Consider the following 19,412-nt stretch of genomic DNA (forward strand, 5'->3'; position numbering starts at 1 on the left):
GGTTAGTTGACACATAACATTCACGTAATCGCTTTTAAGGATGTTTTATTAAATACTTTTTTAATGTACAGGGTTTACTACAACACCCCGTCACCCACTCAATTTTATGAAAAAAAAAAAGTGCAAAATCTTACAGCACTAAAGTCAATGAAATGCCGTTTTTCCATCACAGACAGAAGAAAAAAATGCAATGTTGTGCTGTGGACGAGTGGGTGAAATGCTATGAGGAATAAAACTGGTCTACTATTCCAGAATTGATCTTCAACCGTAATGTGTCAACAACTTTGTCGCTTTGTAATGTAGAATAACATGAGCTGTTTTTCCCCTCAAGATTCTTAGTCTAATCATTATGAATATTCAAGCTCCATAACATTATCTAACTTGTTGTCATATCTAATCTCTATTAACCCTCTAACTCCCATGAGTGACCAAGACAGAATTTCTCCTTACTATATCCATACAATATCATGCAGAAAAGTGATGAGAATAAAGACAAATATAAAATGTGGGATTACTAATTGATCTGATACCAAATTCTCCAAGCTAACATAATGAGAATCATTTGGCAGACAGTAATGAGAATTACTAATAAGATCTTGAGATTTAAAGGATTAAAATCACCTATGCATTGGATGGGAAGCGTTTCGGTTGTTTTTTCTACAGTAGTGTGATGGTTACCTGACCATGGCCAGCGTCGTTGTAACAACATTCATTCTGCTGATTGTTTCCAACATTGTAGGATCCACCACCACCCCCACAGGAATCTGCACGATTATTTCCACTACCTCCCCCAGAGTATCCTCCTCCTCCTCCTCCTCCTCCTTCTTCTCCTCCTCCGTCTTTCAACCCTCCCACAGCTCCACCTCCTCCGCCAAACCCACCATAGACTTCGAAATAACTTGATCTCCCACCTACCCCTCCCAGCAGAAATCCCTTACCACCCTCGCCACCATCTCCCTCGGTCCCATTGAAATGGATTCCACTTCTTCCACTGGAGTAAAACCCGCCACCACCACCACCTGAAATATCATGATATTAATTAATTAGAAAACTTTTAATGGGGATATCGTGAGATTGTGGCAGAATAGACATTTCGTAAGAAATTTTTAAATTGCTACCAAAATGCTGAAATGCTAAAGATTATTGAAAAATATTCTTACCTGATGATCCAGAATCAGCAGTCTGTGCACCATGTCCATTGCTCCCCCCTGCCCATGATCTGTACCCAGGATTCCCATTCGTATTTGTGCTGGCGTCACATTCTGCATGTCTTGACTGTGCTAAATCTATCCCTCCTCCGCCTCCAGCTATTATCAAAGGTGTGTTGGCTCCCCTCACTACAAATGTACCTCCACCACCGCCAGAAGAAACATACTTCTTGTTTATTCCTCCCTCTTGACCAACAAGTACCAGGATGACTTCACCCTTGTTTAAGTGGAATGTTCCAATCATTCTTGCTCCTCTCCCGCGGTACTGAGAGCTGTTAATCCGCAGATCGTACCCTCCAGCTGCCCCTATTGCTTCTATTCTGTAATCACCAGTGTACGGCACAGTCCACTGTTGAATACCGCTGGACAGATCAACTTGTCCGTCATGATCCTGACCTGCGTAGTAACTTCCGAGCGATGTTGGACCATATCTTCCAGTGGCATTGAGATTTGAGAACACGGCTTTGAATGCTGAGAGGAAAATGTAAAATTGACATCCATTTTTTTAATTAAGTTGTAATTTCATCTTTATCACGAATGTTTATGTTTAGTCTGGCAGCTGGTATAATGATCAGTTTAAACAGCTGAGAGAACAAATATGTTGCATTAAGCTCGTTAAGGGCAGTTTAGATCTTAAGTTTTCCTACTCGGAGAAATTTGAAATTATTTTGACTGTTTGGAGGAAAATTTAGGGTACGGGTTACTTATCACAGGAGGAGTCTTCCCCTTTAAGGGGTTTTCGGGCGGATTCCTGTATAAACATATCAAGAAATGAACCACTTCAGCAAAATCTATGGAGAACTTGTCTTATTTAGTTCCTGGTCATTGCCTTGATAGAATCCTAAGCCCATTAAATGTAATTCGTACGACCTCGATTTCGCAGATTTCAGGTTGTTTCAGTGTTCATTTGGTAGAGGGAAGTTGTGTTTGCATAGGATTAGTATTTCCCGTTGTCACAATTTACATCGAATGTAACTGTCTGAAATGCAATGATTGAAGTGAGTGTTCATTTTAAACGCACATTCTATTGGAGTTTATGTCTGGCACCGTTTCAAGGAGATCACGCAAATCGTTATTAGTTAAACTTCTGAAAAAACTATTCAAAAAAAATCACACAACATTTCTTATACTTACCGCAATTGAATCCCGTTTTGCATTTGCATGTGTAAGAGCCGTCTGTGTTATTGCAACTTGCATTATAGTGACAGCCATGGATGTGGCTGGTACACTCGTCCACATCTAAAAGGTTTGAAAGTAAACAAGAAAAGGGTAGGAACATCAAATAAAAAAAATAAATACAATAAAAAACTATCGTAGACTATTTAAGAAATTTTCAGGCTTCGACGCGATTCGAGCCCACTGCCTCTAGTTACTAGTTGGTCAATGGTTACAACTGAAATACGAAGTACAATGCAAGAAAATAGGAAATTTTTAAGTCAACAAAAACCGTGATGCATATCAGCAATGACTGTTTTGGTCTTCAGATAAATCACTCTCAGCAAAATTGAAAAGAGATCAAAAGGGGTGTCATTGGACCGTCTTCTCCCAACGTTCGAGGACCAGTGATCGATTAAAGTTGAAAAATTTTCCCCATTTAATATGTTTAATACTTGGAATTCATTCAAAGTTGGCTAATGATAACTGCCAATGGTTAAATTAATTTGTAAAGCACCTGTCTGCCGTGTGGGAGGTCGAGAGTTCACGCCCCGAACCGGACCGACACTCATGATCACGGTCTTAAAATTACAGAGGAGAATGTGCTACCTTTGCACTGACATCTGCAAATGATTAGACATTTTAGTCTTCTCGGATGAGGACGAAAAAACCATGAGCCCCTTCTCCTACATTTCTTCTGTACTGGCCGATGGGGGACGTTGAATAATTTATACACTTATCTCAGAGAGTAGGGAACATAGCTCTCAGTGTTGTGGTTTGGCCTTATTTCTTAAAATGGGGCATCTACAAAAATTTACTTCAAAAATTGTAAACTGCTTAATGCAGTCTGGCCAAAGTCCCAAACAATACTTTGTAAAGCACCATGAGCCATTGGATATGGTGCTATAAAAATATTTCATTATTACTAATATGTCTCTGTGAATATCTATGAATCTCACCAGTGCAATTCCGACCGTCCCCCTGATAACCTTCTGTACAGCTACACGTAAATGATCCCTCGGTATTATTACAAACAGCTTTGGCATGACAGTCATGAGAGTTGTCAATACACTCGTTTCTATCTAAACAAAGAAAACAATGAGGACTGACATAAAGTTGTCCGCAAGCTGGATGAAGAACCTTCATAACATTAAAAAAGAATATTAGTGAGACCTTTTTCACAGTTTTCTCCCGTGTAATTATCTGGACACAGGCAAATGTATCTCTTGTCGGTATATCCATTGAGACAGGTGGAATCATGGAGACAGGGAGTACTGGAGCACGAATTCTGATAGGATAGAAAAATGCCTGTTAGCAGCTATACTTGACCAAAAACATCCAAGCTGATTTCAGACGATTGTATTGTAATGTAAAGTAAAATCCTACCTCAGAGGCCCAGAGAATAAAACCTTTTCGTATTTCTTTATCTTCACGATGTTGGGTGTGGTCAAAAGTACTCAGTTGGCAGAGCCTGAAGCCTGTCTCGTTTGGTGGGCCGATGTTCACAGACAAACAGTTGCTCTCCATGAGGCACTCATATCTACAGTCATGAGTCATGAGCTCCTTCCCCATTGGCAAGTAAATTTCTTTAAATACATAACGTTGAGGAGCACGTTCTCCTTCTGATCTCTTAAACCTAAGACTTCGGCAGCCAAAATCTGGAGGGACTTGGATTCATAAGGAAAAATGTCATCAGAATTTCAGCTAGAGAAATACACTCTGATCAGAAAAATCATCAGACATTACAGAATTTAGTATTGTACCTTAGAAACACTTTGGGTCGGCACAAAAAAAATGAAATAAATAAAAAATAAAAAAATAAAATAAAAATTAAAAAAAATAATGATAATAATAAAAAATGAAAATCAACTGCACTACTATTTTCAGTCCGTTAGTTAATTAAACACACACACACAAAACCCCATAAAGTGACTCTACCGATAACAGAATAAATAACGGGCAAAAAAAGGCTTGCCGTTAGATCTTCATGGTAGCCTTTGTATTAAAAGGGCTTTTGGTATTAAGATAGTTCGTAAAAGATAGCTAAAAAATAAATCAATTAGGTTTCAAACTTATCACTCCGCATAAGATCTGATGCAAGAGATCATTTTACCACAAAATTGCTTTAAAAAGAAAATTTTTAGACTTAAATATAAATTTTCAGTTTCTTAAAAATAAGTGGAGAATGATATATGGGCGCGCGTAGATAAGGAATTTCTCTTCCAGTGTTTAACTCGATAGCTCACGAGTGAGATGTTGAGTTGAACACGAGAAGAAAAATTCCATATCTACAAGCAACCATGTGTTATTTTGTTTATCATATAAACATAATAGCCTGAGAAGAAAAGCCGACTTCATTAATGAATGAAAATGAATGAATCGAAAATCCCCGAATAACAATCGTAGAGTGCGTTGGCGCTAATTGTTAAAATGGAAAAAATGCATTGAATCATTATTACAAAACAACAATGGTCTTAATTTTCAATTTACAAAATTCTCATTTAGTGACTTTGTCCTAACCGACAGAAGACGTCTTTCGGGTGAACAGCCAAAATCGGCCGGTGGCAAATCTTTCAGTTGTCAATTTTCATTCTCAGCGGAGAGAAATGCTAACACCAAAGCCACTGAATACGTAACTTTGGGTTTTTCTTTTAGTATGTTGGTTTCTTTCCCCTTCTAAGAAAATTTGAACCTCACAGTCTGCTATACGGATTTTCAGTGTTTTAGCAGCCATAACTGGAGAAAGCTCCGACAAACAACTTGTATTAAGAATCGTGAAGGCTTTGCCGTTCATTCATCAACCTGACCGAGTGGCGGAAAAGGCAAGTGACGTGTCAGCGGCTAATTGGCTATATCAATACACGTGAAAAAATACGATATTTTTTCACGTGTGTTGTTGCGGCTTTTCTCGGAGCCAGAAATCCCTGTATAACACCGCAGTTTATGTGATAAAGTGTTTTTTATTACGAGGTAATTTTCACACCACAACTATTTTTTCCATCGGTAGCCAATAACAGATTTTTTACTTGCCCTGCAATCTTAACAGCTTTAAACCTGTTTGAAAACTCTGGTTGGCTTATGTCGCCTTATACATAAAATATATGAAAATATAATCAGCCTCTATGTTATTTTTAGTTAAGGGAAGAAACCACCTGTTTTGGTGTTGATGAGCTAACAGATTACCTAATGTTTGTCTTTGTTAATGCTAATGAGCGACTAAAAACTCTCCCTCGTTGCAAATCGTTCTTCCTCTTAAATTTTGTTTACATACATCATCTTTTCGTCTCAGGACCTATTGTGCTGAAAAGCTGATATTTAACGGAACGAAATGCAGTTTGGGAAAGCGTGGTGATATCTAGGGCATGCCATCATGAAGGTTTTCTTAAGTTCGGGAACTCAGCCAGTGCGCTTTACGAGCTGGCAGCTGAAGAGCGAGCGCAATGCTCGACAAGTTTCAAAAGCTTACACAATTTTACAAAGAAATGACGTTTGGGCCGTAACATTTTGGAAACTCAACATTTTCTTTTCTTTTCTCATTTTTCCTTTTTTCTATTCAAATTACAATCTCTTAGGCGCCTTGGTATCTACGTAAACAACCAACTTGTAATTCTTAGGAAAAAAACAGAATCACCCCAAAATTTGCGTTGACCAATTCAGTTGACACAGCTCGATATTTTAGTCGATAAAGATAGAGCTTGTTAAGTAGGAATCTTCATTCTTAAAAACGCAGCGGGAAAGACGGTTTCATGCGTATCGTTAACTGTTAAGCAGCTCAAGCAGGGAACCTCTATCGTCAAGCTTACGTGTTCTTGACCATGTGTTAAATGCTGCTCGGTCTAAGAGCGGGGTTTAGGGCACATGCTTGAAAATAGTTTAGTTCTTCCCCAATTCTCTTTTTTTGCGTCGCCACAAGCCGAAAATAATTTTTGGCTAGACCGCCCATGAGGACAGCGAAAGTGTAGATTTCACAGATTTTGTTCAGCGCCTGTCGACTGCAATATTCTAGCTCGTGGAATTCTATTGTGCTACAAGTTACAAGGTGTATTCAGCTAGTTCACAGAAAAAATATAAAAACTTCACCTGAAATATTTTTCATATCAGTGTGATCAGAAGAGACCCTTCTCTTCGACTTTAATTTGCATATAAAAAATTAACCAGTCTGTACGAAAGAATTCTCAAAATGCAGGCGTTAATGGGTCTAAAAAATATACCAGTGCATCGTTTACATGTGTCCTAAACCCTTTTCATAGGCAAAAAGTAAAAGGAAACTTTTTCCGACGGGAAGTCGAGTGGACCGCTCTTAGCGAGAGCGGCACTTAAGTATTGTATTCAGTTTAGTAGTGTATTCAGCGCAGATTGCATAAATGACTGACAGCTGTTTAATGACGAACCAACCGTTTCACTGTCTTGTGTTTACTTGAAAGAACTTCAATATTTTCGTTAATTTTTTTTTTATCGTTTCAACTTAAAAATCGACCACGATTTTCCATTCCTTAAAAACTTATTGGTCACAGAAATAACATCGACAATGTTCAAAACTAAAGTGGGTGCAAAGTGGAACAGCATTTAATTATAAATTGGGACAAGAGCTAATGCAAAATCCGACAGGTATTATAACGTGTGACGATTATTTCACAGTGCAACATAAGACGTATGCACTTCATCCGTATCCAAAATAGTATTTCTAAAAAAACAAAACTCTCTAAGCAATTTTGAATCTATAGGAAAACTAAGGCTAGTTTATTCCTTTCTATGCAGCAATTTTTTAAAATCTGTTTATGAAGATCTAGGAAATTGTTGGGTTTTTTTTAGCTAAAGCTCTAAACCACCTGTTATGGCATCGTTGAACAAACAACCAAAATACAGAGCCCTGAATAGAGTAAGTTTGTTCCTATTCTCTTGTAAAGTATAACCTTCAAGGCGAAAATTATCTTTTTCGAATTTCCTAATATGTCTTTTTAATGCAACTAAGCCAAAAGGGCGATTATTTGGCGTGTCTTTATTGCTGTGACCTCTGATGTGCGTGGCTCCTACTTGGGTGGGCGACTAAAACCTCCCCTTCGTTGCAAGTCTCTCTCTCTCTTAAAATTTACACAATTCCTCTCGAAATTTGTTTATTGTTTGGTCTCAAAAAATATCCGCGCTGAAAAGTTGATAATCAACGGACCGAAATGTTCTTGCACTTTGAGAGAGCTTCATTTCAAGAAGCAGTCACTTTTAGCAAGTGATTAATTTTTCATGAAACTTTTGTCAATTGCGTATAAAATTTTAAAATAATCCTCATGTCACCTATATTAAAAGAAAAGTAATATTTTCCAAAGCATTTCTAGACATCTTCAGTGAAAACTGGTTAATCAAGTGTTAAAAATCCATCTTAAATTCGATTTGCCGCGCGATAAATTTACGTTGCTTCGGCCGTATATCGACTGGAAGGCAGAACGTATTTTGTATTCAGTCTTTTCTTTTCACGCGTAACACAGAGATTTGATTGTTAGTGGCTCTTTAAACTGTAGCATAACTTCATTTTAATCCACTTCTCAAAATGTGTAATCGAGCGAGAAGATAGAGAAAAGGTTTAAAAGCTCTCATGATTTTCTTCATCCTGTGTATCAACTCAATGTAACATAGTCGTGAAAGCTTACGATTTGACAGATGTGTGATCATGAAGGTTTTCTTAAATGCAGAGCCAATTAAAAAGCATGCTATAAAGAAATAAGGTTGGCACCATAATTTTTGGAACTTACTCAAGCTTTTCAATTTTTTCTAAGAAATAATTTCTGTTAGGCTCGCCCATGGCAATTTGAAATTCCTAAGAAGTACTTCAATATCGCTCCAAAATTTGTGCTAGTCAATACTTGACGTTCCTTCAATTCTTCCGTCTGTTAGAATTTTTTTTGCTGTTAAACCTACAGATAATATATGTTATAGCTTTCTGAAGCTGGCAAAGCGCTTCAAAGCTGATATCAAATGAAAGTCAGGCTTGATGACAAAGAGGGAAGAAAAGGAAATTTCTACCTCGAGACGGTTGCGTGTACAAGTTTGTTTAACTAAAGACACAGAGCTTATCAGGTATTTTTACGTAAATTAAAGTTCAACTTGGTAACTTTTACTGATACGTTAAGTTAGAAGTCAGAAAGAAAAGATTTACTTCGAAAAAGATGCAGAAACTGCTTTTCACAAGTGTTACATTTCTACCTTATTTCGAAGCAATGATGAACTGGAATTCTAAACAAGAGACGGAAAAGCAAAAGAAAACACATAAATATCAAAGACTTACCCTCGTTTCCATTCGCAGGGAAGTGAAGCCATCCTCCCCACAGAACTGTTAGGGACAGCAAAGATAGAGATAGTTTGGAGGGAATCTTCATCCTTGAAGAAAATACTTGTACTTGTGTATCGTTTACAGTGAAGCAGGGACACTCTACCGTCAAGCTTAAATGCTACTGGGCGAGACGAGCTTTGCGTCACAAAAACTTTTTTTAATGTAAATTAGCTGGTGACTCGTTGAATGTTTTCAATATTTTTTTCCATTCACGTGGATTCAGTAATACTTGTCCTGTATTTGCCGCGATAGGCTAAAACAAGCTATTTCAGTAGCAAATGGATGGAAAGCGTCACAATGTTATAGAGAAATTTAAACTAGATTAATACAACTATGCTATTATATTTCTACAAATGAAGTAAATTAATTATTGCAGTTATCTAGCATTGACCATTTCATCATCGAGATGTTAATTCTAAACAAATGAAGCCAACCATCCACAGCTGCTTAACTCTGAGCAAACAAATTATCAAATTAAGCCGACAAGAAAACGCGATAAATTTGCATAAACGAAGACTTCCTGAAAATAACAATTCACGCTTCGCGGATGGAAAATATTTGAAACAATTATATAAAGGATGATAAAACATGCATATGAAAAACTGAGATGATATTTCGGGAAATGGTACCAATATTCAGATTGTTCATGTGTTTTGTTGGATATTATAATGTTAGATATTGCTAAGTCATGTGGGAAAAAACTTCAGATCCGAGCACGCGTGCGTATCTGGTGTCAAAGTAAATTTTAGCGATGCGTCATAAACACAGTAAACGGACAAGAGCATATCACAAATTTTTGCCTTCTTGTATGCTAAAGAACTGAATCGAGAGACATGAGTGCCCGATCGGGTGACGCGCAATTTTCTTTTCAGTCTGATTTCACAGTAACTTTTTTTTCGCACATACCAGTGCTTTTGGGTCGAGATTGGATCCCGTAACTCTAGAAAGCTCAGCCGATCGATCGGACTTCAACCTCCCTGATACAAATTTTTTTCGGGGCCAGAGCTCCTCATGTTGGCCAGGAGCGCATTAGTTGGAGCGTTCAACTGCCCTGTATTATTGCCACGGCGTTTTTTACAGACAAGTCTATTTTTAGTTTAAATTTACTCGACTCTCCACGAGATTAAGATAAATCGATCTCCAATCAAGATTAGAGCTTAGTTAATTTCTAACTTTACCCTTTAATACAACGAAAGAAAAATGGCAGAGAGATGCAAGGATTTTTGAAATAGTTCGAGTGCAGATTCGTGTGAAGATTTCGAAAGCACTTCGGGAAGCAGCAGTTCCGAGGACAGTGCTGACGATGATGAACCTGAAATGAACACGGCTTCGGTCCGTCAAGTTTTAAGTTGATGATGTAAATTGGCCTCCGTAAACAGTTCCTAAAGTTGACGTTTCGAGCGTTGGCTTTAATCCTTTTTCATTCTGACAAAAGGCTAACGCTCGAAACGTCGGCTTAGAAACTCTTTACAGTAGCAAATTTACGCTATCAACTCAGCTGATAAAACCGATCTTTTAATACCACTACCGACAAGGCACTTCAGCCTCTTTAGAAAAATACCCCCTTTATTCGTAAATGTAGGCTCATTTAGATAAATCCTTTGGCAACGTTGAGATTTGTTCATCTGCCATTGCTGTTGAAAGCGTCTTACCAGAGCAATAAAATCAAATGCATTAAAATGTTGTTGATGACACAAGTTTATTACGAATATCGTTGTAAGGAGTGGCTAAAATATAAAAAAAGCATTTATTTTATGTAACCTAAAAATCACTTGATTTGTGTTTGGGCAAGTAAAAAAAAGAAAACGAAATTATCCTTCAGTTAGTGAGTCTTATAGGGTACAACAGGTTTTGATTCTGGCAAAGAAGTATCCATTGTTGTGCTATTTGTATCTTCAACTGCATCAATATTTCCACTTTCGACATCGTTCATGATCCTTTTTTCCTCGTGACCTTTCAACTTATCCTACTCAATCTCCCCGCTTTCCCTAAAGCTTCCAAGTGTTTGCCTTCAGGAAAGTTGACACGAAGTTCTTTAAAGGCGGTTAAGAGGTAATAATGGGTAAGAACATAGATACTCCTAAAAGCACCATTGTGGCACGCAGCAGTTCCAAGATAATGCTTCCAACATCAGAGGGAGCTTGTCCTAAAGAGGAACACATTTTAGTAAGATTAGTATTAATAATTCTAAAACAACAGGGCGTGGCTTGACTTCTATTCTTCACCCCGACCTCGTGTGCGACGAGTCTAGTCTTGCAAACAAAATCGACAAGGTATTCGTCAGCGCTATGGAAGATTACTCGCCCTTACTACTGACTGTGTGCGCGTGGATATGGACGACGATCAGCCTATTTCAGTCAATGAACACTCTGTGGCGCCCAAACTTCGTGAAATCAGCTGCACACGTGCCGGTGGGCCGGACGATCTCCCGAACTGGGTATTAAGGGAACACGCAGATATTCTGGCAGCACCAATTTCAGAAAATCTTTATACCTATTTCCTCGAGTGCAAAGTTCCCCGGGCTTGGAAGATTGCCGATGTTCCACCTCTCTCTAAAGCACCTACAGTCAGCGACATCAATAAAGACCTAAGACCCATTTCACTGACATCCACCCTGTCTAAGGTTGCGAAGGGCTTTGTTATCTATAAGGAACTGATACCAGTACTGTTATCGGCCATCGATCCCGCACAATTTGGATTTATTCCTGGTTCATGCACCACGTCCGCTCTAATCTCCATGTTCCATTATTGGCTACACACTAGGGACGGCACCGGCTCAACTATGAGGACTGCCCTATTAGACTACTAGACTATTAGACTATCAGTCGTTCATTTGTACTTTGAAGACCCAGAATGTTTACTAAGGTTACAGTGTTAATGACACCCGGCGAAAAGGAATTAATGTTTTCATACGATGAGGAAACCAGCCCATATAGGAATATAAAACCGAAACGAAAAAAATAAAATAAAAAATAAAACAAGAAAATTCTTGCTCAAACTTACAGAAAGTCAATGAAGAAGCACTTGTCAGGCATACAGGTATCACCAAAACCAAATCATTTCCAGCGGAAATTTCCGAATGAATGGTCTGGACCTACCTTACTTGCCCTGGCGGGAAATATCGCCAGGGCAAGTAAGGTAGGTCCAGATCATTCATTCGCATGACCAGTCAGAACGCAGATTTCGTCTCATCTTTCCCACCCGCAGACCAAATAATATGACGAGAACTGACCGAAGGTCATTTTCGCAACACCCGCCGGTTGTTGACGTTAAGGTCGAGAAATTTTCTCATCGGTTCAAATGAAAATCAACTTTCCCAACCGTTTCTGAAAAACTTTATTTGAGACAGTTATGAGGACCTCTTATTTCATCCAAAAGTGCTTTGTAGTGGCATACCACACCTTGAGATCTGGGGAAGAAGGAGTCGTTGGCGTTGCCCCTATGATTAATTTTCACATGTCATTTCTTTTTAATAAGCTATTTTGGCTAAATTTCCCTCTCTTTCGCACAGGAAGAGGCTAGGGTAATTTTGTATAGTGTTTCAATCTTTCAATGTCTTTAAAAGAAAGAATAAGCTGGAACGGACGCGCAATCAACCAATATTCTGAATAACTTTTTTATTGATAGCTTGACACTAAATTTCTAGTAGCACTTAAAATGCAGCAACAGTTTTAATTTACCACCAAAACTAATTGAGGTGTAATCACCTTAAAGGCTTTTAAAACAATCAAAGTGCAATATTTCCACTAATATAATGTGAATTACGTCATATGCATCGTGTGGATCCAGGAGAGATCACCTTCCTGAGTATTTGCACTAGGCGGGGTAGAGAAGGGGAAGGAGGGAGGGGGAGGGGAGGACCGAAGTTTTTCCTCCTTTTGTAAGAAGAGCCTCTTACACAGATTGAGCCATTTGAGGTCACGTGAAAAGATATTGCAAGCCCTCCTCTCTCTCTCGTATGGGTCCAGGCCGGATATCACTTTGTTCGCGGAGTTTTTGCTTTTACGAGAGGTTTTCTATTCCTATGTGTTCTCCTTTATGAGAACAAAGCTCGACTGAAGCTTGGATCGAAATAATCGCAATTGAACGGAATCAGTAACTTATATACACAAACCTTATTTGAGTTGTAAATACAAGAAATTAATGTAAATATTGTCAAACTTCTAACCAAAATGTTTTCAACTCTCTAACTCAAAAAACGAATCTTCTAGTCTACCGCTGACTCCTTAGCTCTATCTTCCATATGTCTGTTGACTGTGCGAGCCCTTAATATTTCTGATTAAAAAAAAGCAACAAAAACAAAAAGAAAAACAAACTAGATAAAACGAAAACAATGAAAAAATGATTTAACAAATAAACGTCGTAACGACGGTCAAGAGCTGTGACAAGTCAATCTAATGCTTTTCTAGTCAATGGCAGGAAGATCTAACCAGGTGAACGACAAACGCAGCTGACACCGGAATCGCACCACTGTATTAACACCTACTATGCTTCCATCGACAAGGTGCTGTCCGTGCTTGAGCTCAGGTTTAGCAGAAATGACCAGGATATCCTCTTTGCTTTGGGAAATATCTACCACAGTGAAACACCTGATAAAGAAAGCTTCTCCCGCATTGCTAAGTTTTACAACATCGACGGCCAGATTCTGGAAGCCGAGCAGAAAATGTACGCGAGTTTTCGTCATGTACGCGGATTGGGCTACACGACTGTTTCAGAAATGCTAGAGACAATGCGTGAGAATGATCTATTCGATAGGTTTCCAGAGTTTTCCAGTGTGGTGCATATCCTTGCAGTGATACCTGCTACATCGTGTTCAGCAGAGCGATCATTCAGTGAGTTACGCAGATTGAAAACTTACCTCCGCAGCACCATGGGGCAACAACGTGTCAGTAACATTGCACTTATCAACATTGAAAGGGCGTATGCCAACTCTGTAGTCAACAATGACATGGATCGTATCATTGATATCTTCGGTCGTCGAAATGGCAGAGACAGTTATTTCTTTTAAGTTTTAGTGTTTTTTGAGCTCATATGATAGATTCATAGGTAAGAATATTTTCACTTCATATGTAGGCCATTGTTAGTGCATCGTATGACCCTCGTTTCCTTCCAACTGTTTCGTAAAAATTTGGGCAACTTGTGAGAATTTTTTGGGCAACTTGTGAGAATTTTTTGGGCAAATGGTTCACCGCCCCCCCTGGCAAAAAAATGCCCGTACGCCTATGTCTAACTATAACAATTAAATACATGTATAGGGCGACACGTGATTTTAATCGACTTTTCTGTTCAATTATTCATCGAAATCTAGGGTTAAATACAGTTAACTTAATAAAAAGAGACCTCTTTTCAGATGGTAAAGCCTATCTTCTTAAATAATATTCTTTTCATATCCATTGTTAAATATCTCAGTATTTGCATACATTTTAAAATGCTCTAGGAGCTTTTAAATTCCGAATTCTGATAGTAAATAATCAAACGGAATATATGATTCAATGGCATTTGGATGAATACATGGTATTTTACAATGGATCAAAAACTACGAGATTGGCTCCCGAGTGGATCTACATTCGGCGATAAGGTTAGTTGACACATAACATTCACGTAATCGCTTTTAAGGACGTTTTATTAAATACTTTTTTTAATGTACAGGGTTTACTACAACACCCCGTCACCCACTCAATTTTATTACAAAAAAAGTGCAAAATCTTACAGCACTAAAGTCAATGAAATGCCATTTTTCTATCACAGACAGAAGAAAAAAAATGCAATGTTGTGCTGTGGACGAGTGGGTGTAATGCTACGAGGAATAAATCTGGTCTACTATTCCAGAATTGATCTTCAACCGTAATGTGTCAACAACTTTGTCGCTAATTGTAATGTAGAATAACATGAGCTGTTTTTCCCCTCAAGATTCTTTGTCTAATCAATATGAATATTCAAGCTCCATAACATTATCTAACTTGTTGTCATATCTAATCTCTATTAACCCTTTAAATCCCATGAGTGACCAAGACAGAATTTCTCCTTACTATATCCATACAATATCATGCAGGCAAGTGATGAGAATAAAGACAAATATAAATTGTGGGATTACTAATTGATCTGATACCAAATTCTCCAAGCTAACATAATGAGAATCATTTGGCAGACAGTAAGGAGAATTACTTATGAGATCTTGAGATTTAAAGGGTTAAAATCACCTATGCATTGGATGGCAAGTGGTTCGGTTGTTTTCTCTACAGTAATGTGATGATCACCTGACCATGGCCAGCCTTGTTGTAACAACATTCATTCTGCTGATTGTTTCCAACATTGTAGGATCCACCACCACCCCCACAGAAATCTTGAAAATTATTTCCACTACCTCCCCCAGAGTATCCTCCTCCTCCTCCTCCTCCTCCTCCTACTCCTCCTCCTCCTTCTCCCCGTCCCCCAGCTCCACCTCCTCCGCCAAACCCACCATAGACTTTGGAATACCTTGATCTCCCACCTACCTCTCCCAGCAGAAATCCCTTACCACCCTCGCCACCATATCCCTTGGTCCCATTGAAATTCGTTCCACTTCTTCCACTGGAGTAAAACCCACCACCACCACCACCACCTGAAATATCATGATATTAATTAATTAGAAAACTTTTAATGGAGATATCGTGAGATTATGGCAGAATAAACATTTTGTACTTAATTTTAAAAGTACTACCAAAACGCTGAAATGCTAAAGATTATTGAAAAATATTCTTACCTGATGATGATCCAGAGTCAGCAGTCTGTGCACCATGTCCATTGCTCCCCCCTGGCCATGATCTGTATCCAGGATTTCCTTTCGTGTTTGAGCTGGCGTCACATTCTGTATGTCTTGAAAATACATATTCTACCCCTCCTCCGCCTCCAGCTATTATCAAAGGTGTGTCGGCTCCTCTCACTACAAATGTACCTCCACCACCTCCAGAAGAATAACTCGCCTTGTTTATTCCTCCTTCTTGACCTACAAGTATCTGGATGACTTCACCCTTGTTTAAGCGGAATGTTCCAATCATTCTTGCTCCTCTTCCGCGATACTGAGAGCTGTTAATCCGCAGATCGTACCCTCCAGCTGCCCCTGTAATTACCAGTGTGCGGCACAGTCCACTGTTGAATACCGCTGGACAAAGCAACTTGTCTGTCATGATCCTTACCTGCGTAGTAACTTCCGAGCGATGTTGGACCACATCTTCCAGTGGCATTGAGATTTGAGAACACGGCTTTGAATGCTGAGAGGAAAATGTAAAAGTGACATCTATTTTTTTCATTAAGTTGTAATTTCTTCTTTATCACGAATGTTTATGTTTAGTCTGGCAGCTGGTATTATGATCAGTTTAAACAGCTGAGAGAACAAATACGTAACATTAAGCTCGTTAAGGGCAGTTCAGATCTTAAGTTTCCCTACTCTGGTAAAGAAATTTGAAATTAGTTTGACAATTTGGGGGAAAATGTGGGATACACGTTATTTATCAGAGGAGGAGTCTTCTCGTGACGAATATAATTTCTGACCACTGATCGTTATTGGGTTTTTTGTGTGACTTTCCTGTGTAAACATATCAAAAAGTGAACCACTTCAGCGCAATTTGTGAAAAACTCGTCTTATCTAGTTCCTGGTCATTACCACGTTAGAATCCTAGGCCCATTAAATGTAAGTCGTACGAACTCGATTTCGTAGATTTCAGGTTGTTTCAGTGTTCATTTGGTAGAGGGAAGGTGTGCTTGCATAGTACTTAGGATAAGAATTTCGCGTTGTCACAATTTACATCGAATGATAAAGTATCTGTCTGAACTGCAATGATTGAAGTAAGTGTTCATTTTAAACGCACATTTTATCAGAGTTTATCTCTGGCACCGTTTCAAGGGGATCACGCAAATCGTTGTCAGGTAAACTTCTGAAAAAACGATTAAAAAGAAAGAAAAAATCACACAACATTTCTTATACTTACTGCAATTGAATCCCGTTTTGCATTTGCATGTGTAAGAGCCGTCTGTGTTATTGCAACTTGCATTATAGTGACAGCCATGGATGTGGCTGGTACACTCGTCCACATCTAAAAAGTTTGAAAGTAAACAAGAAAAGGGTAGGAACATCAAATAAAGAGAAATCCCAGGACAAAATTGCAATAAAAAACTATCGTAAACTATTTAAGAAATTTTCAGGCTTCGACGCGATTCGAACCCACTGCCTCTAGTTACTAGTTGGTCAATGGTTACAACTGAAATACGAAGTACAATGCACGAAAATAGGAAATCTATAAGTCAACAAGAACCGTGATGCATATTAGCAATGACCGTTTTGGTCTTCAGATAAATCACTCTCAGCGAAATTGAAAAGAGACCAAAAGGGGTGTCATTGGACCGTCTTCTCCTTGCGTTCGAGGACCAGTGATCGATTATAGTTGAAAAATGTTTCCCATTTAATATGTTTAATATTTGGAATTCATTCAAAGTTGGCTGATGATAACTGCGGATGGTTAGATCAATTTGTAGAGCGCCGGTCTGCCGTGTGGGAGGTCGAGAGTTCACGCCCCGAACCAGACCAACACTCATGATCACAGTCTTAAAATTACTAAGGAGAATGTGCTAACTTTGCTCTGACATCTACAAATGATTAGACATTTTAGTCTTCTCGGATGAGGACGAAAACACCTTACGACCCTTCTCCTGCATCTCTTCTGTACTGGTCGATGGGGGACGTTGAATAGCTTAAACATTTATCTCAGAGAGTAGGGAACATAGCTCTCAGTGTTGTGGTATAGCCTCAATTCTTAAAATGGTGGTATCTACAGAAATTTCCTTCAAAAATTGTAAACTGCTTAATGCAGTCTGGCCAAAGTCCCAAACAAACCTTTGTAAAGCGCCATAAGCCATTGGATATGATGCTGTGAAAAATATTTCATTGCTATGAATCTCTCTATGAATATCTATGAATCTCACCTGTGCAATTCCGACCGTTCCCCTGATAACCTTCTGTACAGCTACACGTAAATGATCCCTCGGTATTATTACAAACAGCTTTGGCATGACAGTCATGAGTGTTGTCAATACACTCGTTTTTATCTAAACAAAGAAAAACAATGAGGACTGATATAAAGTTATCCGCAAGCTGGATGAAGAACCTTCAGAACATTAAAAAAGAATATTAGTAAGACCTTTTTCACAGTTTTCTCCCGTGTAACTATCTGGACACAGGCAAATGTATCTCTTGTCGGTATATCCGTTGAGACAGGTGGAATTATGGTAGCAAGGACTACTGGAGCATAGATTCTGATAGGATAGAAAAACGCCTGTTAGTGATTATACTTGACCAAAAAGATCCAAGCTCATTTCAGACGATTGTATTGTAATGTAAAGTAAAATCCTACCTCAGAGGCCCAGAGAATAAAACCTTTTCGTATTTCTTTATTTTCACCATGTTGAGTGTGGTCAAAAGTACTCAGTTGGCAGAGCCTGAAGCCTGTCTTGTTTGGTGGGCCGACGTTCACAGACAAACAATTGCTCTCCATGAGGCACTCATATCTACATTTGTGAGTCATGAGCTCCTTCCCCATTGGCAAGTACGTTTCTTTGAATACATAACGTTGAGGAGCACATTCTCTTTCTGATCTCTTAAACCTAAGTCTTCGGCAGCCAAAATCTGGAGGCATTGGATTCATAAGGAAAAATGTCATCAGAATTTCAGCTAGGGAAATACTTACACTCTAATTAGAAACGGGAATACTACTGCTAGGGAGATACATATCAGATATTACAGAATTTATTATTGTACCTTAAAAGCACTTTGGGTCAGTAAGAAAAATGATAAATAAATAAATTTTAAAAAACAATCAACAGCACTACCATTTTCAGTCCGTTACTTAATGAAACACAAAAAATTACCTTTTAAAGTGACTCCACTAATAACAGAATAAATAACGGAAAAAAAAAACGTTGCCGTTAAATCTTCATCGTAGCCTTTTGCATCAAAAGGCCTTTTGGTATTAAGGTAGTTCGTAAAAGATAGCTAAAGGATAAATCAATTAGCTTTGAGACTTATCGCTCCGCGTAAGATCTGATGCAATATATCATTTAACCATAAAATTGGTTTAAAAAGAAAATTTTCAGACTTTAATACGAATCTTCAGTTTCTTAAAAATGAAGTGTTTTTTATTACGAGGTAATTTTTAACGCTAAAACTGTTTTTTCCATCGGTAGCCAATATCAGATTGTTTTACTTGTCCTGCAATCTTAACAGCTTTAAACCTATTTGAAAACTCTGGTTGGCTTATGTCGCCTTATACATGAAATATAAGAAAATATGTTCAGCCTGAATTATAAAACTCTATGTTATTTTAATCAAGAGAAGAAACCACCTGTTTTGGTGTTGATGGGCAAACAGCCAAAATCTTTAGACTCGAATAAAGTAAGTTTTTCATTTTTCCCCTGTACTTTTTATACTGAAGTGAACTCTTTTGAGTTGCCTAAATAGCAAAACAACAAAAAAAGGCGATCATCTGATGCTTGTCTTCGTTAATGTTAAAACCTAGCTCCCACTTAAATGGGCGACTAAAAACTCTCCCCCGTTGCAAATCGTTCTTCCTCTTAAATTTCGTTTACATACATCATCTTTTAGTCTCAAGACCTATCGTGCGGAAAAACTGATGTTTAAAGGAACGAAATGCAGTTTGGGAAAGCGTCGTAATATGTAGGGCATGCCATCATGAAGG

At 38.4% G+C, this 19,412-nt stretch overlaps 2 protein-coding genes and 1 pseudogene across 4 annotated transcripts; 1 reads left to right on the forward strand and 2 right to left on the reverse strand.

Moving 5' to 3' along the window:
- Positions 1-529: 529 nt before the first annotated feature.
- Positions 530-8,837, reverse strand: LOC113666844 (uncharacterized). 2 transcript variants are annotated; one of them, XM_089199183.1, is made up of 7 exons: positions 8,641-8,837; positions 3,750-4,021; positions 3,537-3,651; positions 3,323-3,445; positions 2,343-2,447; positions 1,161-1,679; positions 530-1,019 (listed from the first exon to the last, which is right to left on the reverse strand). In XM_089199183.1, the coding sequence occupies exons 1-7, from the start codon at positions 8,729-8,731 to the stop codon at positions 658-660; spliced, it is 1,587 nt and encodes a 528-aa protein (XP_089055309.1). In that variant the 5' UTR covers positions 8,732-8,837; the 3' UTR covers positions 530-657. The 2 variants fall into 2 exon arrangements, with proteins under 2 accessions (XP_089055309.1, XP_089055303.1); XM_089199177.1 differs by having other exon boundaries at positions 3,750-4,030; positions 8,641-8,836.
- A 2,180-nt stretch (positions 8,838-11,017) lies between these two features.
- On the forward strand, positions 11,018-11,494 carry LOC149051328 (uncharacterized). The gene has a single exon (XM_089214086.1). The coding sequence runs from the start codon at positions 11,018-11,020 to the stop codon at positions 11,492-11,494; it is 477 nt and encodes a 158-aa protein (XP_089070212.1).
- A 3,284-nt stretch (positions 11,495-14,778) lies between these two features.
- LOC149051329 (uncharacterized) lies at positions 14,779-18,499 on the reverse strand (annotated as a pseudogene). Its single transcript, XR_016184711.1, has 6 exons — positions 18,072-18,499; positions 17,859-17,973; positions 17,644-17,766; positions 16,653-16,757; positions 15,428-15,935; positions 14,779-15,286 (listed from the first exon to the last, which is right to left on the reverse strand). The product of XR_016184711.1 is annotated as an uncharacterized LOC149051329 (transcript).
- Between the last annotated feature and the right edge of the window lie 913 nt (positions 18,500-19,412).

The sequence above is a fragment of the Pocillopora damicornis genome, chromosome 1, assembly GCF_964200805.1.
Source record: "Pocillopora damicornis chromosome 1, jaPocDami1.2, whole genome shotgun sequence".
NCBI lineage: Eukaryota > Metazoa > Cnidaria > Anthozoa > Scleractinia > Pocilloporidae > Pocillopora > Pocillopora damicornis.

Coding starts and splice junctions, on each gene's coding strand:
- LOC113666844 (XM_089199177.1), bottom strand. CDS start 8,731: ATGAAGATTCCCTCCAAACTATCTCTATCTTTGCTGTCCCTAACAGTT. Junction 2,448..3,322: donor GGACGGTCGGAATTGCACTG/GTGAGATTCATA, acceptor CAAACCTTTTAG/ATGTGGACGAGTGTACCAGC. Junction 1,680..2,342: donor CAAAACGGGATTCAATTGCG/GTAAGTATAAGA, acceptor TTTTCCTCTCAG/CATTCAAAGCCGTGTTCTCA.
- LOC149051328 (XM_089214086.1), top strand. CDS start 11,018: ATGGACGACGATCAGCCTATTTCAGTCAATGAACACTCTGTGGCGCCC.